This window comes from Lagenorhynchus albirostris, chromosome 11 (assembly GCF_949774975.1).
Source record: "Lagenorhynchus albirostris chromosome 11, mLagAlb1.1, whole genome shotgun sequence".
Taxonomy (NCBI): Eukaryota; Metazoa; Chordata; class Mammalia; order Artiodactyla; family Delphinidae; genus Lagenorhynchus; species Lagenorhynchus albirostris.
The window spans coordinates 80,928,022-80,951,963 of NC_083105.1; the positions used below are offsets into that span (position 1 = coordinate 80,928,022).

General features: G+C 34.2%; 1 protein-coding gene and 1 long non-coding RNA gene across 6 annotated transcripts in view; one reads left to right on the forward strand and one right to left on the reverse strand.

The window, feature by feature from the left end:
• Positions 1-23,942, forward strand: part of LOC132528792 (uncharacterized) — a 738,513-nt gene that overhangs the window by 324,049 nt on the left and 390,522 nt on the right. The window lies entirely within an intron of this gene.
• The window catches only part of CCDC91 (coiled-coil domain containing 91), a 398,338-nt gene that overhangs the window by 62,160 nt on the left and 312,236 nt on the right, over positions 1-23,942 (reverse strand). For all 5 annotated transcript variants that reach the window (XM_060166652.1, XM_060166648.1, XM_060166650.1 and 2 more), the window contains one exon: positions 13,956-14,069. In XM_060166652.1, coding sequence (XP_060022635.1) covers positions 13,956-14,069 — 114 coding nt within the window. The remainder of the gene's footprint in view (positions 1-13,955; positions 14,070-23,942) is intronic.

The following is a 23,942-nucleotide window of genomic DNA, read 5'->3' on the forward strand; positions in this document are numbered from 1 at the left end:
TTGATTCAGAAGTGAGCAGTTAGAGGAAGGGGCTCTGGATAGCACCCATTTGCTCATAAGGATGGGAAGCATTCAACTGCTGATTATTGCAATGACTGAATTAAACAGGGGGTTCCCACAGTGCTTGATAGGAATGCTGCAGCAAAGAGGGACTTATCTTTAAGCAAGTTTTGTGGTGTAGTTTTTGGTATTGTTTCTGGAAGCTTTACCTTGACCCTGGTTCTCCAGCTCTCAATAACTTGGTCAACAACTATATTTCCTTTTAATAAATATTTCTGCTGCTTAACTGGCCAGAGGTAGTTTCTTCTGCTTAAAATAAGAACCCTGATTGATACTCAATGGCTACTAGAAGTGGCTGAAGGCGGTACATCCTCAGGAAGACCTATGAATGGTTACCTGACTCTGTAAGGGCTGATGGCTCTAAAAATCCAGCTAATTTTCTGGGGGAAAAAAAAAAAAAAAAGGTAAAATCTGGCAGCCCATAGCCCACAGTAGCAAAGTAACAAATTATTAACTGCAGTCACTTGAAATGAAGTGACAAATGAAAGCAAGACTATGGGAGATCCAGTGGCTTCTAACACTGAACAATATGAAGAGCATGAAGAATTCAAACACAGAATTAGTTGCTTCTGATTCCACAATACAGCTTTAAAAAAAGACAATGAAATGCTCACAATCCTAACGATGCTCACAATTCTCAGTTCAAGGCAAGAATCACAGCCACCGCAGCCACGAGCTACTCCCCGACACTGTTCCCTGGGAGGGAAAAGCCAGCATTAGTGAACAACACTGCCTTCTAGAGGCCAGGAGAGCCGATGGGCACCACTGCTTTCAATGTAGACCACGGGATAGGGAGGTAGCAGACCCCAGGGAGAAGCACTTAACTAGAAGACGCAGGAGGAAATGGTTACTGTTATTGCTACAAGGGTTGGGTTAAATTACTTTGACCTGCAGTGACCACTGGCTCTGGCCACCTGATCAGACAATCTGTATGGACCAAAGAGACAGGCATCCAAAAAAATTCCAACTTAATAAAATGATTAAGATATCCAGGTTTAGTGAAGAGAGGTCTGACTTGAGCCACTGCAACAAAAATTTGTAATGTCTTTTCCAACTTCTAGTCCTAAGTCAATTCACAGACCCAGAGTTTTTTGAGTGAAGTAGAGAATGCAAGTACTTGAAGACATATATTGCGATGACATCACAGGTGTAAACTGTAAACTCTCAACTTGGCTTTCCTCATAAAGGTAACTGCACTGGAGAAAGGGAAATACCAGGTCTTTTGGGTACTATTGTCTAATAGCTCTGAATTAACACTAAAACTGGAGGCCCAGAATACCATTGTGAATTCGTGGTCAAAACGGATGCCTGGGGGAATCAAACGATGAATGCACTTTTAATCTGAATCTGCCTCCTATCTAGCCTGGTTGAGCCCTAAACACACATACAGTATACAGTTGGAATTGGAGGTGGAGATAAGATTACTAGACAGTCATTTCAATGAAGCTGCTGCTGCAGATGTGCATTCTTTATTAGAACTCTTAGCACCAGGTATATGACTATTAATCTGGCAAATGCTTTTTCCCTTCTATTTCAACAGACAGAGAACACCTATAATAGCAATTTTCATATGACAGGTAGGGTAATAAACCATTTTACCTTAGGGTTATATAAATTATTTGGCTCTGAACCACAATATACTTATTTCCTTAAGACCATTACTGTCTCACCATTACACAGGACAACTACATTGATGACATACGTCTCCGGTACATATACATAATACATACTCAAGATCCTTCGCAAAGAAAAGGATGTAAAAATAGATATGAGTCTAATATGAGTGCAGTACAGTGGGAGATAACATCATATAAAAATATAAGAGCTACACCTCAATAAAGTTTCTGAGGGGTCCAGTGACCTTCAGCCTATCAGGATAGCCTCTTCAAAGTTCAAGATAACTTATTGTATCTTGTGCCTCCTGCCACTAAGAAAGCAGCACAGTGCTAGGTGGGACTCTTTGAAGGCTGTGTGTGTGTGTGCGTGTGCGTGTGTGTGTATTACTCTGGGAATCTTGCTTCGACCTATTTATGAAGTGACCCGAAAGCCTCTAGTTGTGAGTGGGCCCCAGAGGAAAAAGGAGGCTTCCTAGTTAGTCCAGGCTACAGTGCATCTACCTAGACTTAATGACGAATAGACTCAACGGGTGTTAGAAGTGTCAACGGTTTATCAAGAGCCTGTGGTGAGTTCTGATAGAAGAATCCCAGCATTGATCTATAAAGGCTTGGAACAAAGTTGTAAGGTTTACCCCATGAGACTTCACTAAGAAGCAGTTAGAAGAGTGAAACTTCATGTGGAATCTTCCTTGCTGGTGAGGGTGGTGGCAGACATTGGGTTTTGGAGGCAGCAGAGGTTGTGAAACGGTTTTAGTGATACACAAGTGGCATAAATGGCAAAGTGGAAGCAACCATGGTTTTCTTTAGTGCTTGGTGGGGAAGAAGCAGCAGCAATGGCATTTCCTCATTAGGCCAGTACTATATCATGGTTTTAGGCTTTAATTTTGGAAGCTGAGCTGTTTCTCTCTTCCAAATAACCTCTTAATAAACAAATTCCTTTTTTGCTTAACCAGTCATAGATAACTTTTGTTGCTTAAAATTAGGAATTCAAACTGAATATAAAAAATATGTAATTTTCAAATAGACCAACACCTGTCAAATACTTATAGGATCTTAATATTAGGTTACTCTCAAATTCTCTGATAAAGGGATACAATGATAAAAATTAGTTCTTAGGTGGTAAACTGATGTGAATGTTGGAGCTTTATGTATAAAACTGAGGATTATGGAATCTCATGCAGGGAATCTCAGCTGAACCAATAAACATGAATGAAAAATTACTGCAAAAAGAATACAGGATAATAAATATCTTTAAAAGAGAAAGAACAAGAAGAGATGTATGTTGGTACAGCAATCTCAGAGAAGGAAAAGAAGTGCTGGTAAAATTACTGTCTTGACTATTCGTTTAGTATTATTATTTTTAAAAAGTAACAAAAATAGTCTGACAATTTAGTCAGACATGTGATTCATCCATAATCTAATGGATTTCACTCAAAAATAACGTGATGATCATAAGTGACATATCTTTTACCTCTCTGCTACAGACTAGAGTTCACATATCTTAAATAATTGGCCTCCCCTTAAGGAGTGAGCACAAAGCTTCCAGAGCAAGACAGGAACACAGAGAGGTCATGTCAGTGCATATGAATCAGCAAGGAACAGAATGTCAAGGAGGTTTTCTCTGTTTTTATATGAGAAGAAAAATACCGCATCTCTTAGAAAATGATTTTTTCATGCTGTTTCCAAGGCACTATTAGTTACAAACCAGATTGTTATTTTTGCTATTTTTTCAAAGGAAAGAACTGATGGCTGAGGAGATACATATGATGGAAAACAACTATACAATAAATCAAATAGATTAAATTTTAAAACTACCAAGTGTCTTTTAGTAATAATCCCATCTCTCTACTGCAAGTTGGAGATTTTGATAGTGGAAGGAAATAAGAAAATAGTCATTTCAGGAATTTCATTTAAAAAGCAGCACATGAAAAATAAATCAGTTTTTAACTATTTATATATTAGAAAAAGAAGTCAAAGAATCAGAACTAACAGGTATTCATAAATATCCAGGATAGTTAAAAAGACTATTAATCTATTATGGAGTAAGTCTACAATCCTACAAATATAATTTCTATAGTCCAATTTAAAGTACACAAGAGGAAGGTCGTATATTTTTAAATGTTTTACAAGAAACTCTTGTAGATATTAGTGCAAAGCCTGAATTGTTATTGTTCATTGTATCTTTCTTATAAATGAAAATAATTTCTTCTTTCTATATCTCAAGACAGAATTAAGAACTGAGGGAATTCCCTGGTGGTCCAGTGGCTAGGACTCGGCACTTTCACTGCCGTGGGCCTGGGTTCAATCCCTGGTTGGGGAACTAAGATCCTGCAAGCCATGCAAAAAGAATTAAGAACTGAGAGCCACTGAAGAGAAGTGTCAGACTGGAGGAAAGAGCAGGGCTATGTGGCTTAGCTCCAGGCTAAAATCGAATAAAATAAAATTAAAAGAAATATATTTTCCAAGCTAACATAACTTTAAAATTTAACAAAATGAATAGTTTCCAAACAGAATATGTTGGGATCATGACTCATTTCCTTAATTTGCTGCATAAAAAAAAATTGTTTGCCATAATTACTTGTATATTTTAATATATTTTAAAGGACTGAAATAACTCTGACATGTTAGTTCTATTTTGTTTTTTTTTTTAATTCCTAAGAGGAAGTATAATTTTAAGGGAATTTGGCATTAGCCTATATGACCCTAGAAATGAGTATTAATTCCAATGATGTGTCTATGAGGACTTTATGAGAACTAAAGAGAATAGGCTAAGGGTTTAGTTTTAAACACTGGTGTTAATGGGCTGGATTGGACTAAAGGTACAGATAATACTACACAGAATAGTAGAGCTAGGCTTGGTTTAAAAAAAAAACAAACAAACTATTGTTCACTTATTACTGCTACCACATAAGCTTGTGGTGGCTTTAACTTCAGAGCCCAATTTATGATGCACATTTTACAGAAATCTTGTTTAAGACTGTGTCAATATTTCACCACCACCTAATATGGTCATGACAATTAGGAAAACAACGGGCCTGATTTTTATATAATCAAAACCTTAAAACCCTGCAGGAATAAAATAATATTTAAAGTATCTAAACAAATAGTTTTTGCTAGGATACTCAAAAGCTCACCATAGGTGAAAAACCTATTTAAAAGTAATTTATAAATCGTATGTAATACATGATTTCAAGCAATTTCCCAAACGAGATGTGTGTGTGTGTGTGTGTGCGCGCGCGCACGTGCTATCCATGTCTTTCTATTTTTCTTCCTAATTTATCTGGATGGAGCCAATTTAATTAATTTATCTAGACAGAGCCTGTAAAATTTATCTAATTTATCTAGATGGAGCCTATAAAAGTAAAAGGTATATCACAAGCTTGTTAGTGAAGAAACTGACAATCCTAAAACACCATTTGAAAAATACTATGTAAAGTAAATTATCAAACCAGATTTAAAGAGTTACTGAGGAATCTCCCTGTATGGTTTGCAGTCAGATAGAACCAAGTTAAAATCTTGACTCTCTCTTTTACTAATCTCGGGCAGTTATCTCGCATTGTTGACTTAGTTTTCCTTGTCTGTAATGTGCAGATACTACTTTAGAATAGTTTTGAGGATAAAGTGAAACTGTGTAAGTAAAGCAGCCACCATGGTATCTTGGACAAACTTGGCACTCAATAAATGGCTGCTGTTTTGTATTTTTTTCTGATACAGACTTAGATTCCACTTAAATTGAACGTGTCTAGTTATTCCTTTAGCATTAAGGTCATATTAAGATGTTTTTTTGGTTTCTATATTGCTGAATTTCCATGGTTAAGTTTTTCCATAGTTGAACAAGCTTAGACCTTTCAAAGTCTTCTCCTAGGTTATATCCTCAATAGTTCACTCTAAAGCTCTGATTTCCATGAAAATGTCAACATCTTTTCCAAATATAGAACTCAAAACAGGACACTAAAGCACCACAAGAGAAGAAGATGGTAACATGTGGGTTCCTGTCTCCATGATCAATTGCTTTCTGTATCACTGAGTATTTCATGCACTTCTAGTCCTCTTAGCTGTTGATGTTAGGGTTCTTCACTGATTCTAACTACCATGGTCTTTTTGATAATCATCTCCAGATATTGACTTCACTCTAGATAGTACAATGAAACTGCTAGTATAAATGAAGTTGACAAGGCCAATTGCTGTGATGTGGAGTACAGGATCAAAAAAGGAAAACTCAAGTCTCAGCTATGGTTTATTAGATCTAGCCTTGGAAAAGTGAACATTTCTATCATCTTTGGCTCTCCAGTTTGTAAAATCAGAATAATAACCATGAAGGTGATTAGAAGAATCAAATAATGTATGTAAAAATCTTTATATATTTTAGTTGTTAAATATGTATCGCCATTATGAATACCAGGGTATAAACTCTCTTTCTTGATGATCTCATTTATCCTTGTGTCCTGAGCACAGTTCTCAGACTATTAAAGATGCTTAACATTTCTTTATAGAATGGAAGAAGAATTTAAACTGCAATTTCCCAGTACATAGCTTAGAATGGAACATTGAAGGGCATACACAAATGCATGTTGTATAGATATAAGGATCTATGTTGTATAGATCAAGATGCTAGCAATTTGGAATACCACTTCATTATTCATTTCTTTCTAATAGTTTAATAGTAACATGGTAAAGGCAATAGTGGCTCTTAATAAATAGTTCGTGAATAAATGAAAACATATATACATGCTTTTTGACTTCTAAGGTTGGCTAAAGGGTAAGACAACATCTGAGAAAAAAACAAAGTCCATCTCCACTGCCCCCAATAATATAAGCTTCATGAACCAGGACATTCTAGAATTGCAACCAAAAGGTATATTAAGAATCTAGAAATAGACTTTTTAATAAAAGTCTTTATAAATTAATTTGCTTATTCCTATAAGAGACCAAACCCTTTGTCTTCTCACAGACTATTGTCCATCCTCTTTTTACTATGTAGCCTAGTCCATATTTTAGTTTCCATTTGACTGAAATAAAAAATCCACTCTTATCTTATCTCCATAGTCTTAAGTGATGTTCTGGAATTCTATTGTCAATGATTATCAGCACAATCTTTTTGACCTTTTTTCGAGCACTGCCATATGTTGTGGTATCTACTATTGCTTCAAGCCATTTTTTGACCTTTACTTAAGGTAATATGCTCTTATACTTTCCTTCCAAAACCAGACTTTCACCTTTTTAAAGATATGGTGGTCCTCGTCCTCCACAGCTGCTTTGATCTGTTAGATACTACATAGTGCCATACGACTAACAAAACATAAATATGGGTCTCTGTTATCCTCTTATTCTTCTTGGCTTTTAATCTGAGACTTTCATTTCTGACCTATTCACAAACTTTTGTCCCTATTCTTTATTGATGACTGTTGCCCACAGAAGTGGTTTGCCAAATGGTTAATAGCGCAGACTCCAGAGCCAGACTGTCACTTTCTAGCTTTACGATCTGGCAGTTAATAATGCTATTGAGAGTAATGAATACATACACACACTCTTAAATGATAATATCCTTAGACTAGTGCCCGAAACTTAGCAAATGCTATATAAGTATTAGCTGTTATCATTGTCATCATCATTTCAATATGGGGGCCTCTGATAGCTACCACTTCCTCTAGGTCTGACCTCTGATTGTCCTTCTACACCAGCTGCTCACCATTTACATCATGAGCGACCTAGCTATTCTTCACTTGGGCCCATTTCAAGAAGCTATACCTAAATACAGGCCTATAGCATACCCATCAGGCATGTCAACTCCTAAATTCCATGGCCTATGACTCAAAGTTGACACTTTCATTTTATTGATTTGTCTTTGATTTGAATCAGTTCTTATCACCATCTGAATTTTAAGAACTCTAGTATATTGAAGGAAAGGAGAAGTCATCCGAATATCTAAGAAAAGGCTAAAACCTTTTAATGAAGAATAAAGCTAATTCACTGTAATAATTCAAGAAGTGATTAATTACTTAGATGAACATTTTAATTACACAAAAACAGAGAATGAACGTTTTTAGATACTAATTGACTCCAACTAAAATATTTATACTTACTGTACTTTGATTTAGAAGTTTTGCTTTGCTTTAAACAAAATTGCTATCCCAAAGACCAGTTAAAGAAGAGTACATTAATTGCTGTGCTGAACTAGTTCTTAAGTGAAAATGCATAAATTTTCATTTTAAGCTGGAACGTATGTTTTATTCCCTGAAACAGGAATAATGGAAACTTAATCTAAGCATTAAGCTATGTCTATAGTATCTTTTCTCAGTTACCCACTGTTGAAACGGAAATGATCAAATGATTTGCCTCACCAAAGTAAGTTCTTTCAAGGTTGTTCTTATGCAAGTGAGTCCAGCAGAATAAGAAAGAGGATCAAGAAGATTGTTAAAATAGAAAGTGAAAAACAGCAATAAATTTGATTTTAAAGCATACTGTATGAAATAAGCTTTCAAAGAAGAGTATGAGATTGAAAAATAGTAACTTTTTAGATCATATTTGTATAAATCTTTAAATTCCCTTTGGCATCAAAAAATGAGGTACAACTGAAAGTACAGATAACAATTGAGTGTGAAGGTATATTATTCATTTTAAAATGCCTTGGTCAGATAAAAGCATTTTCTAATATGAGACCCAAAGCAAAAGTTACAACGGCAGATGCTGAATGGCTACTGAGCTGCATCTTGCATAGGCAACTCTACAGCCTGCCCCAGGACAAGCAGAAGTAAGGCCAATCGATTAGGATGAGAAGGCGCAGGAGGCTGGGGAATGCCAGAAAAGTGTCACTTCCCTACACTGATGTATAAATTATGCACAAAATAACTACTATGATGCAAGTGATTTATACCAAGAATTAAAAACCCCTGTGGAGATTCATCATCTGTCAAGGAAAATGTTACTCACAGTGGTAACATAGTTTAGAACTCTAAGAGGCATTCGACACCAGCTCATCCAACTCCCAAATTATTAAGAGGAAAAAAGTAAGGCACCACAAGATATTCAGTAACTTGTCTTGAAATCATGTTTAATTCAAGTAACCGTATAACTGAACAGAAACTAAAGAGAGTTCATTTTGGCCAAATATTGCCTTTTATTAATCAGTTTGAGATGCAAACACTCAAGAATATTGTAGAAAACCTGGATTAAATGAATCCTTTTAGAATTAAGAAATTATAACAATGCTTTGACCACAAAAACTTTGAAGTAAAGATAACTGCTCCTTACTCCTCTTTAAAGATCTAAATTAAAAGGATCCTCTAATGTGAAGATTATTTTCCTGGAGGTGATTTAGAAAATACAGGCCATAATTCTGGTTCTTAAGAGGAAAAAAAAATAATCTTTTATTACATTTGGATGGGATTTTATTTTTTAGGAATCACTGCTTGGCTGTGAGTAGTTGTTGCTTGCTGAATGTTATTCACACTTCCTCCCTCATAGCAAGCTCATGTGTAACACTCTTAACTTGTGGGATGGGTTGGAACACTTCATTCTAATCCAAGGGCCATAGGTCATTTTCAACCACAAATTCTTCCTCCCTAGGGAAGTGTCAAGGGATGTGGTCTTTCCCATCTCGTTTTCCTACAACCTCCTTTAGTCTAAAATAAAGTTTATGTCACTAATGACCAGGCCTAAAATGTTATAATGCCTTATCTGGCAATTAATGTCAAGAAATCTTTTCCAGAACAGCACCTTAGGAATTTCAATTGTCTAGTTACAATAAGGCATAATGAAAGAATAAATATTTTAAAGGGCTGACAGGAAGAAATTTTCTCCTCAAGATTATTTTGATAGCCTGGAGCAGGAGTTGACAAACGATTTTCTGTAAAGGGCCAGACAGCAAATATTTTAGGTTATGTGGGCCCCATGGTCTCTCTGAACTACTCAACTCTGCTGTTGCAGCATGAAACCAGCCAAAGAGTAGCACATAAATGAATGGATTTGGCTATGTGTTTCAATAAAGCTTTATTTATAAAAACAGCAAGCCAAATTTGACCCATGAGGTGTATCTGCAACCCCTTGATCTAGAACTTGTAATGATTCAAGAGAGTTTGAAACAAAACAATTTAATTTTAATAAAACATATTATGGCTGTTAAATATAAACCACTACATTTGGGGATACCTAGCTGATTCTCAGATAAATTGAGTGTATTTTAAAATCTTTTTAGGTTTTCCTGTTTACCCTTCCCTCTCTATTATACAAATTATAATGGAAATTTCTAAATTCATTCAACTAATGAAAAGATTATGAGAACTGAGACTGCAAAACTTTGGCTTTTCAGTTTCATACTAAATTTGTGAACTCAATATAATAATTTTATTTTCTGGGTTTAACAAGATAGATCTTACAGAGGATTTTTTAATACTATCATTTAGAATACCTATAAGAAAGGCACTTATAAGATAGTCACTGAAACAGATCCATTATTAATTTGAATAATTTTTCTGGTTGATCATTTCAAAAGCTCTCTTTGTTTGGATTTGATTACACTTAACCTTTGATTATTATTAGGACTTGGAGTAACAGTATAAGTACCACGTATCCAACTTAGTAAATAATTTAGGATGCAATTTCAGTGTAAATTATGATCCACATAATTAGTACACAGGTAGTATAGGTATAAGTAGCCCCTTTGGTCTAACATCTGGTCTAAACATCCTAAGATGTTTAGACCAGATGAATATGAGTATTTACAAATTTCAGAGACATTCCTATTTATTTGACACAAAAAAACCCTGGTAAATGGCATTTAAAAGTAAAACATTTTCTCAGTATAATTCTAATTTTAATCCTAGTATAATTCTAATTCTACTTCTAGTATAATTGTAATACTCAAAATGATTGGATCACTGATTAAAAACTTGTTGATTGTAGATACCCAGAAGCAGCAATGTTATCCTCTGTGGTGATTTGTAATTCTACTGCATTTAATATTGTAGCATAAATTATAAGTTATTTGAAAAGTTAAGCATTTCAGATTTTTCATTCTGTTTCTCTGTCTTTTAAAAGTAAAAGACTGAAGGAAAAAGATGTAGAGAAAAGAGTCTTCATTTCAGTCTTTTAGTGAATTTGGTAAGGGTAAAATGATATCAAAGCAAAGATTGGTTAGAACAAAAGACATATAAAGACAGAAACTAACATAACATTAGACTTCTTCTTACAAAGATTTTGGAAAACTTCAAGAGGGGATGATTACTTCACAGACTGGAATGTAAGCCCAGTTGGAACCACGGTCTACAGGGCTTTTGAGGTGTCTAATGTTGAAAATCTCAAGTTGACTCTCTAGTTAAAAAAAGCTGGAGAGGAGAAAGGAAAATTTTTGTTCTGGAAAAGTGTTCTTGTCTGATGCAAACAGAAATCCATCTTACAAAGGAAGAAGTAGAGATGAGTTGCCCTAATTTAGTCTTTTGGAAGCAGAAAAAAGATTATGAATTTGCTAAAAAAAACCCCTTTTGTTTCTTCTAAATATTACTTTATAAGTTATGAGATGTCTTTTCTGTGTGTGTGTGAAAAATTTCCAAGACCCCAAAATTCATAAAAATTAACTTGAAACACTGAAATCCATTTTGGAAAAGAATCAGAGTGTAGAGAATCTTAATTTTTAAAAAGTTATATAAAAAAGAGATCTAGTAGTTGGTTGGTGCTTTCATTTCAAATATTTTATCCACTTTCCTTTTTTATAGCTTTTCTGTTTGGAGAGATGGAAACATTCAAATATTAAAAGTATTCCACAATATGTATTATTTAAAAAACTCTCAAATCCCAAAGTGGTGGTAATAAACTTCCTATTAATATAGTGATTAAATCAGTTTTAATCTTCTGTGAATCTAGTAACAAGAATGGAATAAACTATTAGAATCATGTTGTAAACCTCAGAGGAAATAGAATGCCAAACGTTAATCTGAAAAGCACACTTTTAATTAGCAAAAAATAATGCTACTAGGCCTGTTTTTCTTCAATAATGTACATATAGATTGAGACCACACTCTAGCTGTTCTATTTTATTACATGTATTAACTCAGAGCTGTTCTGGAAGGCAGGTATTAAATTTATAGTTCTTAACATATAAAGGAACAAGCATAGAGAAGTGGAACTCTGGTGCACATAGAATGTAATATTGTCATGATTTTGTTGTTATTTAATGAACATTTCTAAACGTGATAACTAGTTTATGTAACATAAACAGATACTAATCCTTTAATGTGATTGCAAGAACACAGATTAAATGGCAGAGTTCATTGTCAGTTCTCTTCAAGGGCTAATTTACCTCACACAGGGACCAGGTAACTCCTGTAAAGGCATTTCCTGCTCTCATTTTAAATGTTTCTTACAGCAGCCACAAGACTTCTTTTGAGAGGAAAGTAATACACGATTTTAAAGATTTTTTTAAGAAAAAATTTCCATTTTGATCAAAGAAATATTCATCTAAGATACTCTTATGAATGGGTTTGCTATGTTACATAACTTCTTGTCCAAATTTAGTGCTCAAGTAAGAATTGGCCATATATTATTAAGAAAAGATGTTAAAAAAGGATACATCCATAGGAGTTTGGGATTAACATATACACACTACTATATATAAAACAGATAACCAAAAGGACCTAGTGTAGCACAAGGAACTATACTCAATATTTTGTTATAACCTATAAGGGAAAAGAATCTGAAAAAGTATTTATATTTATTTATATATATATATATAAAATACATGTATAACTGAGTCACTTTGCTTGTACACCTGAAACAAACACAACATTGTAAATCAACTATACTTCCGTTTTAAAAAAAAACAAAAGGATACATCCACAAGACTCCTTGAATTTATTTCAAGTCTGTGTTCTTTCACTATCACAATTCCTGTGTGTATGTGGAAAGCATCTATAATTCCTTTCTTGTATGACTGCTTCTGAACTAGTTTATTTAACCTAAACTCCTTGGGGATACATATAGAAATAGGAGTTTTCTGGGAATATATCACTTCCTGAAAAGTCAGTTGACTATATCTGGCTCAGAATTTTCTCTTCAGAAGGTTACGCACCCATCGGGAATTTGTTTGGGTGAAACTGCTTTTAAAAACACCTTGAGATAACATGCCCAAAGATCTAATCCCATATGAAATGCTTCTGTGAGTGGTTAAGTTATCTGAAAAGCCTACTTAGCAATTTTTTACTCTGCTGACAAACTCTGCTTTGTTGAAATCTAATGGTAGTTACTGAGGGGTAAGAATTTCCTTTGTATCATACCAAACTTGGCTTCAAATTAAGGGTATGGAACTAAAGTGGTATCATGAGTTTGTATGACACTCCTAGTCTTCTACTTAACTGTCAACTGAAGAATAATCTTTTATTTGTCATTTTGACCAACAATTAATTGTGTCAAATATCCTCATACACACTATGTTTTATTTATAATTTTATTATGCTATATTATATAATACTATATATTGTATAATATAGTCTTTAAATATACTTTATAATATATAACATGTTATACTAAACATATAAATGAGACATAAAATAGTGTGTGAGAAAATTCACCATATAATGTTATATAATATAATGTAATATAATATGCTTATTACAGAGATTACTAAGTCATCCTAAGTGTTTCTCATCTTGGATACTACTTAAGAAGAATAAAGATTTGTTGAAAAATCTACAAATTAAGCTATTAAGTCCATTATTTCCGGCTACTGCTCAGACTCATATATTAATAAAACCACATTGTACTGAAATGATGTTTATTTTGTAAAGCTCCAATATGCATTCTGAATTGTGACAAGCACATTCTGAATTTTGTTTTTGAAATGGAACTATGGCAGAAGAGCCTTAATTTGATAACCGTAATAAAATCTATTAGAACCACAGTGGTGTTAACCCAGTCCGAAGGCCTAACGAGTGCATACAAATTTTGACAAATATTATAAGAAATAACAAACTTATGGCCAAAAAACGAAAAGTCTATAACTGTTTACTTTCTTCGCAAGTGTAGAGTTAAATTGAAAATGCTATAGGTCATTTCTAGGAATCCAGCAAGAAATTATTCAGTGTGCTTTTTTTGTTCACAGATGGAATTTATGTTTACAGACATTAACTATTAGAATATATAATTATATCAGAAAAATAATCTTAGATGAAGATTCCTAAATTAGATGGCAAAGGACATTTTAAATATTTTAAAATTTCATGTCATTGTACCAAAGCCAATGCTTCAGTTTGTGGAAGCACAAGTTAAAACCCTTCAGGGGATACTTACCCTTTTCTGTTCCTTTACATACTCTATCAATTCATCTCTTGTTCTCTTCACTGCCTCTTCCACAGCCTTTTCACTTCGCTTTTGCTCTTCTATTATTGCTGCCTTAACAGTTTCCTGTTTGTGGGAGGATGAAAAAAATCAGGGAGGTATGTGCTATGACATGTTTGTGCCCATTTTATATAAACTAAAAACCCTCTTCAGTGGATTGAGCTCACTCTGTTCAAAGCATACCTTTAAACAGGAATAAGAACTTAACGAAATCTTTTGGGTTCTGTTAGAGATTCCACAGAATTCACTTTTCTAAACTGAGTGAAAGGGAAAAGAAATGGAGTAAGCCATTTATTGCAGGGAGCGCCTGACAGACTCCAATGGCTTCCTTACCAACCTTTCATTTGATGTTTACATGATTGATTGCTTTCCTGTACTTTGCACTGTCCACATAAGACTTCCAACTTGTGTTTATTCTTCCAAGAACACCCTAATGCTCTAGGCTGTTTTATTCACATTTAATTTTCCCATCATACAATAATCAAGTGTGGTCTGGGTGGTAAGATTTACAGCTAGTTTAGTTCTTCTGCCAGGTTAAGATGTTGAGAGCTGGACACCATGAATGAGAGGTAAGAATTCTACCCTGTGTGCTAATATATGAAATGAGAAATCTAGGGAAAAAGTGATATTCCCCATTTTACTGAAATAGTAATCAAGAACCCTGAGAGAGTTCAAATTTTCAGATAAAGAGAAAGAAGGCTAAAATTCTGAAAAAGAAATGTAACACTTCTCAAAAACCAGGAAATATTTTCTGCTAAAATAGCGTTTCATGGACTGGAAGAATGCAACAAACTTCTATAACTTCCATTTGTCTACAAAGGTACCATCCTTTTTTTGAACAGGCTATCAATTAGAAAATGCCTTGAAATTTCTCAGTTGTATTTCCCTTATTTTGTTATTCTTGAGGACCCTTCACTTTGTAGTGTATATATGTTTTTGTTTAGTTTTTCCTGATTAATTTCAGACACATATATATCAATACATACATATATATATACATAAAACCTAGAAAATATGAAGTAGTAAGAATTTTCTATTATGAATATATTTACTATAGAAAATTAGTAAATACATAAAAATATGAACACAAAACACACACACACCCATACAAAATTGGGTATGAAGAGGATGGGACTCAAACTGTACATACTATTTTCTAACTCTGGCATTTTTCATTTAAAATACATTTTGAATATTTTAAAGTAATTATATATTCTTTTATGATTTTATATTCCATTACTGGGATGTATAATAATTTATTTTACTAATATTTATTCATGGATGTTTTGGTTGTTTTTAATAAAGCAGTGACAAGCAACCATATATGTAACTTTGTGGTGCATATTAGATACTTCCTTAATTTCAATTCATGAGGTAGAATCATGTTGCCCAAGGGATATAATTTTTGAGCTCTCTTACAGCTTTTGACATTTTGTACAATTTTTTCCCATAAGCAGCCCATGAGAATAGCTGTTTTCTTGCAACCTTGATTACATTTAGTCTCACCAGTTTTTAAATCTTCGCTTATTTAAGGGATAATCATATCTAACTTTATTCTGCATTTTAAAAGATTATGTGATATGCAGCATTTTTCATAGAAATATTAGCAATATACATATTAGCTCTTATCATTTGCTTGATTGTGTCCTCTTCCTACTTTTATATTGGTAAACTCATAATTTTTTGGATTCCCTCCCTAATATATAAAGTTAAGTCACAAATCTCAAAAGCACTATAGTAAGACTTTGACAACTGTTACTCTTTATTTTCTATCACTAAGTACATTAAGCTTTAGTTCCATTGATGAAATAATAAAATACAAAGTTGTTTCCATGATTTTCTGAAAAGATTAAAGTCAAAAAACTGTAGTATTTTTTATGTTTAATTTTTTATTGAAGCATAGTTGATTTACAATGTTTCAGGTGTATAGCCAAGTGATTCAGTTATATGTATACATATATCTATTCTTTTTCAGATTCTTTTCCATTATGGGTTATTACAAGATATTGAATATAGTTCCCTGTTCTATACAGTAGGTCCTTATTGTTTATCTATTTTATATATAGTAGTGTGTATTTGTTAATCCCAAATTCCAAATTTATGCCTCCTCCCTGTCCCCTCTGGTAACCGTAAGTTACCAGAGTCTATCTGTCTATCTATCTGTCTATCTGTCTGTGAGTCTATTTCTGTTTTGTAAATAAGTTCATTTGTATCATTTTGTTTAGATTCCACATATAAGCAATATCATATGGTATTTGTCTTTCTCTATTTGGCTTCATTTAATATGATAATCTCTAGGTCCATCCGTGTTACTGCAAATGGCATTATTTCATTTTTTTATGGCTGAGTAATATTCCATATATGTACCACATCTTCTTTATCCATTCATCTGTTAATGGACATTTAGGTGGCTTCCATGTCTTGGATATTGTAAACAGTGCTGCTATGAACACTGGGGTGCATGTATCTTTTCAAATTAGAGCTTTCTCTGGATATATGCCCAGGAGTGGGATTTCTGGATCATGTGGTAACTCTTTTTAGTTTTTTAAGGAACCCTGCATACTGTTTTCCACAGTGGCTGCACCAATTTACATTGCCACCAACAGCGTAGGAGGGTTCCCTTTTCTCCACACCCTCTCCAGCATTTATTATTTGTAGACTTTGATGATGGCCATTCTGACTCGTGTGAGGTGATACGTCATTATGAGAAACTGTAGTAATTTTTGAAAAAAAATGAGGACAAAAAAAGATTATTTAAAATAAAAGCATCTACTATTATAATTTCTATTGGTTTCATACTTACTAATTTGGAATTCGAAAATTTTCAGATTTTATAAAGGCAAAAAGTAGTGCATATATTACTAAGCCCCCTGAAATAAAACACATTAATAGTTCTTCAGTGAAGGGTATGAATATTCACACTATGTGGGTAAATTAAAAGTATAAGTTTCACATTAGTTCAGGACAGGTTTTGCCAACAGCCAAGTTACAGAAATCCTTGGTTTTCAAGGGTTTTATAATTTTAAAACTACTGTAGACCTGGATTATTTGAATATAAAAGATAAATCCATATCATACTGAATATCAACCGGAATTTCTATCTAGTTAAGGGTCATATAAGTAAATTTGACTAGATCTGTTTGGTTGAAGGCAAAAGGATCAATTTAAATAAAAGGGATATATCCAGAAAAAACATGAAGAGTTAGCTACTGTGTTCTTCAGTTAACATTTTTTTTAGGGGGGAAGGGGCTGCGAGTTTACACTGTCTGCTCAGTCCACATTTTTGAGAACCCTCCTTTCCTAATTTTTGAGTTGAAGAAGAACATTTACAAAGAAAGTTTCCTTGATTCTCTCCTCCCCATTTGGGAGTTAGGTGACAGTCAAGGTTGTGAAATCCATATACACACTGTATATTTAAAATAGATAACCAATGAGTACCTACTGTATAGCACAGGGAACTCTGCTCAATATTCTCTAATAACCTAAGTGGGAAAATAACTTGAAAAAGAATAGATACATGTATATGTATAACTGAATCACTTTGCTGTATACCTGAAATTAACACAACATTGTTAATCAACTATACTCCAATATAAAATAAAAATGGAAAAAAAAAGAATAAATACTACTTGTCAATAAATATCTTTGAATATCATACAAAAGTAAAGTTTAAGGGGCTTCCCTGGTGGCGCAGTGGTTGGGAGTCCGCCTGCCGATGCTGGGGACACAGGTTCGTGCCCCCGTCTGGGAAGATCCCACATGCCGCAGAGCAGCTGGGCCCATGAGCCATGGCCGCTGAGCCTGCGCGTCCGGAGCCTGTGTTCCGCAACGTGAGAGGCCACAACAGTGAGAGGCCCGCATACCGCAAAAAAGTAGTTTAAGCCTTCCATTTTCTAACCAGCCCAAATTCTCAATTACTTAGAAATGATTAATGAATTTTGTGTGCATATTCAAGTGTGTGTAAATATCTGCCTGCCTGTTTTGTTGAATTCCATGAATGAACTAAATTGTCCCTATGAGTCATGAGGATTAGTCTAAAATAAAATATACCTCACAAGAGATGAAGACTTGACACCAATGAGTATATTCAAACAAGACAATTCTGAAAGAACGTTTTCCGGAATATTTTAGTAATGGCCAAACCCCTGGGATGTGATATATTCTCTAGGGCAGGGTTTCTCAACCTTGGTACTACTGACAATTCCTTGCTGGGGGTGGAGGCGGGAGTCCTGTTATAAGCAGCATACTTGGCATCTGCTCACTGGATCCCCTCCAGGTGAGAAGCACTGCTCTAAAATAAACAGTCTGGAGGGAAAACTATCCATTTGCATATGTGTTATGGTTTGTTAAAATATATGTTAACACTTCTCATCATAAATATTTTTTTGTCTAAAAATAAAAAATGTGCAAGAAATCACATCCAAACGATTATATAACTAGTTTTTAAGTGTGGAAGAAAGAGTTCTACATACTTATTTTTAAAAAATGAATGACTGGGATCAGTTTCTATACTGTTACAATTAAATATGTCATGATGAATGTCATTTAGGGCTAAAAGCTTATATAACATTTTGTATAAGATTTAAAAATTTCTCCTCATTGCTTAAAAGTATAGTTATGCTTTAGTTATGCATTAAATCCACCATACATTTCAGTAAAAATGGGATCGTGACTTAATAAACGGTCTGAGGTTGTTCTTTATCAGTGCGATTTAGTTAAGGATTGTAAACACAGTTAAATTATTTATGGGAAACAAATCACAGCAATCAATTTTTTTTTTTTTTTTTTTGGTACGCGGGCCTCTCACTGCTGTGGCCTCTCCCGCTGCAGAGCACAGGCTCCGGATGCGCAGGCCCAGCGGCCACGCCTCACGGGCCCAGCCGCTTCGCGGCACATGGGATCCTCCCGGACCGGGGCACGAACCCGCGTCCCCCGTATCGGCAGGCGAACTCTCAACCACTGCGCCACCAGGGAAGCCCAATCAATTTAATTTTGATCTGTGGGCAGTAAAACACAGTATCAAAGATTTTTCTAGGGCAATAGGGCACTTAATTTTTGTTTCTATACATGACGTATGCATATTATCTAATTATGTATTATTTTAAAAGTTGCACGTAGTTGTGGAAATGTACCTTAGAAAATGAGTGTCTGAATCATAAGTAAAGTCAAGCTGCTGAATGTACTTCCTGTGCATCAACAGTTAAAAAAATGAAGTGAGACTTCTATTCTTACATGAATTTATGAGCTCACACTACAGCTCCATCAGTGCTTTTCACACATTGATCCAACTGCAAATGGAATTTCCACATTTCAAAATCCATTCACTGGGCAACTGAGGAGCTTTCATCTAACTTTCAATTGGAAATAATTAATCTGCATTGTAATGATATGCTAAATGGAAAATATTAATAGAAGAACCTGATTCTATAGATGCTTCTCAGCTAATGAATATGCTCAATTAAAATCATATGCTCATTGACAGATATCAACATTTGCCAGTACCTATTTGTGTGAAAGACATTCTTAAAGATGAAATGTGTAGTCTCATTACATATTAGCATTAATAAATGAGTATTTGTAACCATTTTTGATGACAGGGATACTTAATTGAACCACAATTAAGCAAAATGTTATCCTCCCCAAAGAGAATTCTATTCTTCTCACTAGTAGAGCTACACTATGAAAAATTATCCTTACTATCAATACTACATTTTGAATTTCATCAATAAAAAAAATTTGTGAATATCTGCTTTTTCTTGGGTTAACATAAACTCCTACATAATAGTATCAATTAAACCTCTTGGCCCATAAATGCCTGAAATATTTAATATCTGGCCCTTTACACAAAAAGCTTGCCAATCCCTGGTTTAGCTCATAATTCTGTAAGTTGGCAATCTGAGCTGGGTTCAGCTGGACAGTTCTTTTGGTCTTGCCTGGGCTCTCCCATGTATCTGCAATCAACTGCTGGGTCTGATGTGGCCACTACTTCTAGGATGGCCTACGGTAGGATGGCTTGTTTCTCCATCCTGTGGGCTCCCAGCTCCTGCAGACTAGCTCGGGATTTTTCACATAGCAGCTGGACAGAATTGTAAAAGAAGAGTGAAAGGTCTTTTAAGGTCTCTTAGATATGGGCTCAGAAATGATACAATGTTACTACTGCCACATTATATTGGCCTAAGCGAGTATGTATTAAACATTAACTCCAAAATTCTTATCTAATTGTCTAATTATCTTCTCAATATATTCAAAGATATCAGGCATTCTATTATGTTTATTTTCTTGGAGACAAATCTCGTGGACGTATCTCCAACCTGGATTGGTTGTTCTCTAGGTCTGCTACATAGCTGTCTATTCTGGGATTTCCCTCAGTCATTTTTCTAGGGGTTTCGCTACATCTCTCTTGAGCTGTTATCTTCAGCTTTCTAGATACCACTGGATCCTTTTTTCTTGGTTTACTTCTTTGTTTTGATAGAGTACCTACTCCAGGAGATTCCTGAGAAAAGGCACATGAGAACTGTTTTGGTATCTCCTTTGTCTTGAAAATGCTTTCATTCTACCCTCACACTTAATTTATAGTTTGGCTAAGTGTGAATTTCTAGGTTGGAAATCTGTTCAGTTTTCAAGGTTATTGAGGAGTCTGATTACATTCTGATTCCCCATCATTTGCACAAAATTTTTCTCTCTTATGAGAACATTTGTTCATTTTCTTTACCTTTGTTTTTCAAAAATTTAACAACAAACTTAGTTACAGGCCTACCTAGAAACTCATATCTTACAATCTAGAAAATCATGTCTTTCAGTTCTGCAAGATTTACTTTAATACTACTACTATTATTATTATATTGTTTCCTGCATTCTATTCTCTGCTTTTTTTATTATTATTTCTCAAAATCCTATTATTCAGCTAATGAACCTCCTGAACTGACTGCCATATTTTCTGGTCTTTTCACTCCTATTTTCCATTTCTTCAATGGAATAAAATTTTTAATACAATTTTTATATTTTAATAAAATTTTTATACAATTTTCCCTGGAAGACTTCTATCACTTCATCTTCTGACGCTTGTTGTTTTTTTAAACATTCTATTGTATTTTGTTTCTAATCCTTTTATTTGACTTAAAAAAAAAGCATCCTCTTCCTGTTTCATAGTTGCAAAATCTCTTACTCTTGAGGAAATTAATAAGTTTTTTAAACTCTTCATATATCCATAGAATGTTTTATGTTCTGCTTTTCATGGGAAATTATCTGTTTATACTTGACTATTTGCTCATGTTTAAAGAGTAGAGTACTAAAATGCTGAGTAACATCTCTGCTTGCAGTTGTGGTTTATGGACTGTGATCTTAATAGCAGAGCAATCTGGCTGGGTTGTTTCCTTGGGGCAATTTCTGATACCAATACATTTAAGTCTTTTATCTTGGGCTGACTAGATTCCTCAGAAAAGAATCTTCCAATTTCCTGTCTGGTTGTCAGCATTCTGAAAGCTGTGATGGGAAAAATGGCTAAGGTTCTCAATAAACAGCTTGAACCTTTTCACCCCATTTCATTACAGCATCTATACCTTCAGCTGTGCTTGGTGATCCCTGGTCTAGAGACCCTCTATTTCTCTCTTTTTCTTCCAGAGAACTAATCCCAGTTTTCTGCCAGAATTGGCAGAGAGTAAGTGGGGATCTAACTGTTTATTAAACAGACTTCCAAACTTTCCTTCTATTCGAAGCTTCATCTTCATTTTCACTTCTAGAGATATCTGGTGACACCAATGAGTAAGCCTTTGGGAGTTTCTACAAAGTACACTGTATACTGTACGTTGGTCTTCTCAGTCATCTCCACTTCTCATTTAGGGCTCCATTTCAGAGTTTTTATTTCAGTGAGGTTTTAGAAGGGAGTAGGTAAAACTGCTCTTTTTAACTAGATATGTGTTAGAAAAAATTATGAAACTTTTTTACTTTGAAATAATTTTAGATTTACCGAAAACTTGCAACGATAGTACAAGGGTTTTCATATTCCCTTAATCCAGCTTCTTCTCCTATTAACATCTTACATAATTACGGTACATTTATCAAGCTAAGAAACAGTATCATACAGTAATATTAAACAGATTACAGATTTTATTTGTATTACATCAGTTTTTCCAATAATGCCTTTTTTCTGTTCCATGATTAAACCAGGGCAGAACACTGCATTCAGACATCATGTCTCGTTAGTCTCCTCCAATCTGTGGTAGTTTCTCAGTCTTCCTTATTATATTGACACTGTTGAAGAATACTTTTCAGGTATTTTGAAGAAATTTGGATTTGCCTTTTTTTTCCTTATGATTAGACTGGGGTTATGAATTTTGGAGAAGAATACCATAAAGGTGAAGAATGCCTCTCATTGTATCATATCAGGGGCAACATGGCATTAAACATAATTTATCACTGGCAATGTTAACTTTGGTCATTTGGTTAAAGGGCTATCTGCCAGGTGTCTCTAACATAAAGCTAACATTTTTTCCCTTTCTATAATCTGTTCATTAGATATGAACAACTAAGTCCAGTCAATACTCAAAAGCCACTCAAAAGGGAGGGAAACTGGACTCCATCTACTGGGAGGGGAGTATTTACATTTATGTTTTAGAGAAAAATGAATATTTTTAAACTACAGATACAGTTTCTTCTGCAGCTACAGAACTATTTAGCATTTCTAATTCTTCTTGCATCAGTTCTGGGATTTATATTTTTCTTGTTACTCTTTCATTTCATCTAAGCTTTACAGTTGATTGGTATTGTTATTTATATTGCTATATCATCTCTAAAATTTTTACAGGATCTACATTATCCTAAATAAAGATTCATCCCTCTGATAATGTTCATTAATAACATTCCTCTTTCGTCCATTAATCTTGTGAAAGATTTGTGAATTTTATGTCTTTAAAAAATGACAGTTTAGTATTTGTAAACTTTCTAATCTATGTCATGCATTTCTGTCATAACCTTTATTATTGTTTTCCTTCTATCTTCTTTGGATTATTCTATTCTTTCTTATCTAACTTCCTTAATAAATTGGAAGTGTTATTAGCTCATTATTTTGCAGTCTTTTCTACTTTCTAATTTAAATATTTAAGGCTATGATTTTCCTCTGAAGTAACACTATAGATGCTTCTCACAGCTTTTTAAGTAAATAGCTATTTTATAAATGACTGCAATCTTTTTCCTTTGTGCTTAGCTTTCTTTATAAATTTCATACACAGTGAAATGCACAAACTTTAAGTGTATCACTCAGTGGATATTTACATACATATACACCCATTTACTCACTACCCAGATCAAGAAAAAGAACAATTAAATGCCACAGAAAGTTCTCTCATGCTTCTCCCCATCATTGACAACCACTATTGTAATTTCTATCCCCATAGGTTACTTTTTCTTGTTCTTAAAGGTCATAAAATTTGAATCACACCATATTTATGCTTTTGTGACCAAATTTTATTCAACACAAAATTTTTGAGATTCATCCATATTGTAGAGTGTATCATTAGTTTGTCTTTTAATTTTGGTGTAGTGTTCCAAACAATACACCACAATTTATTCATCCATTCCACCAATAACGGATATTTGGAGAGTTTCCGTTTGGGATTATTATGAAGAAAGTTCATTTTATCATTCCTTTACACATCTTTTAGTGGGCATAAGCATTAATTTGTTGAGTGCATACGTAATTGTGGAAATGGTGGGTGCCAGAGTATACACGTGTTGAGCTACTTAGTAAATACGGCCACACACTTTTAAAAAGTAGGCAAATTTACACTCCCACCAAAAAAGCACTAGAGGTCCAACTGATCCACATCACTGTCAGTACTTGGTATTTTGTCAGTCCCTTTAATTATATCCATACCCAGGGCAGTGGTATACTGGTAACTCTTTTGACTTTAATTTGTATTTCCAGCATGAATAATGATATTG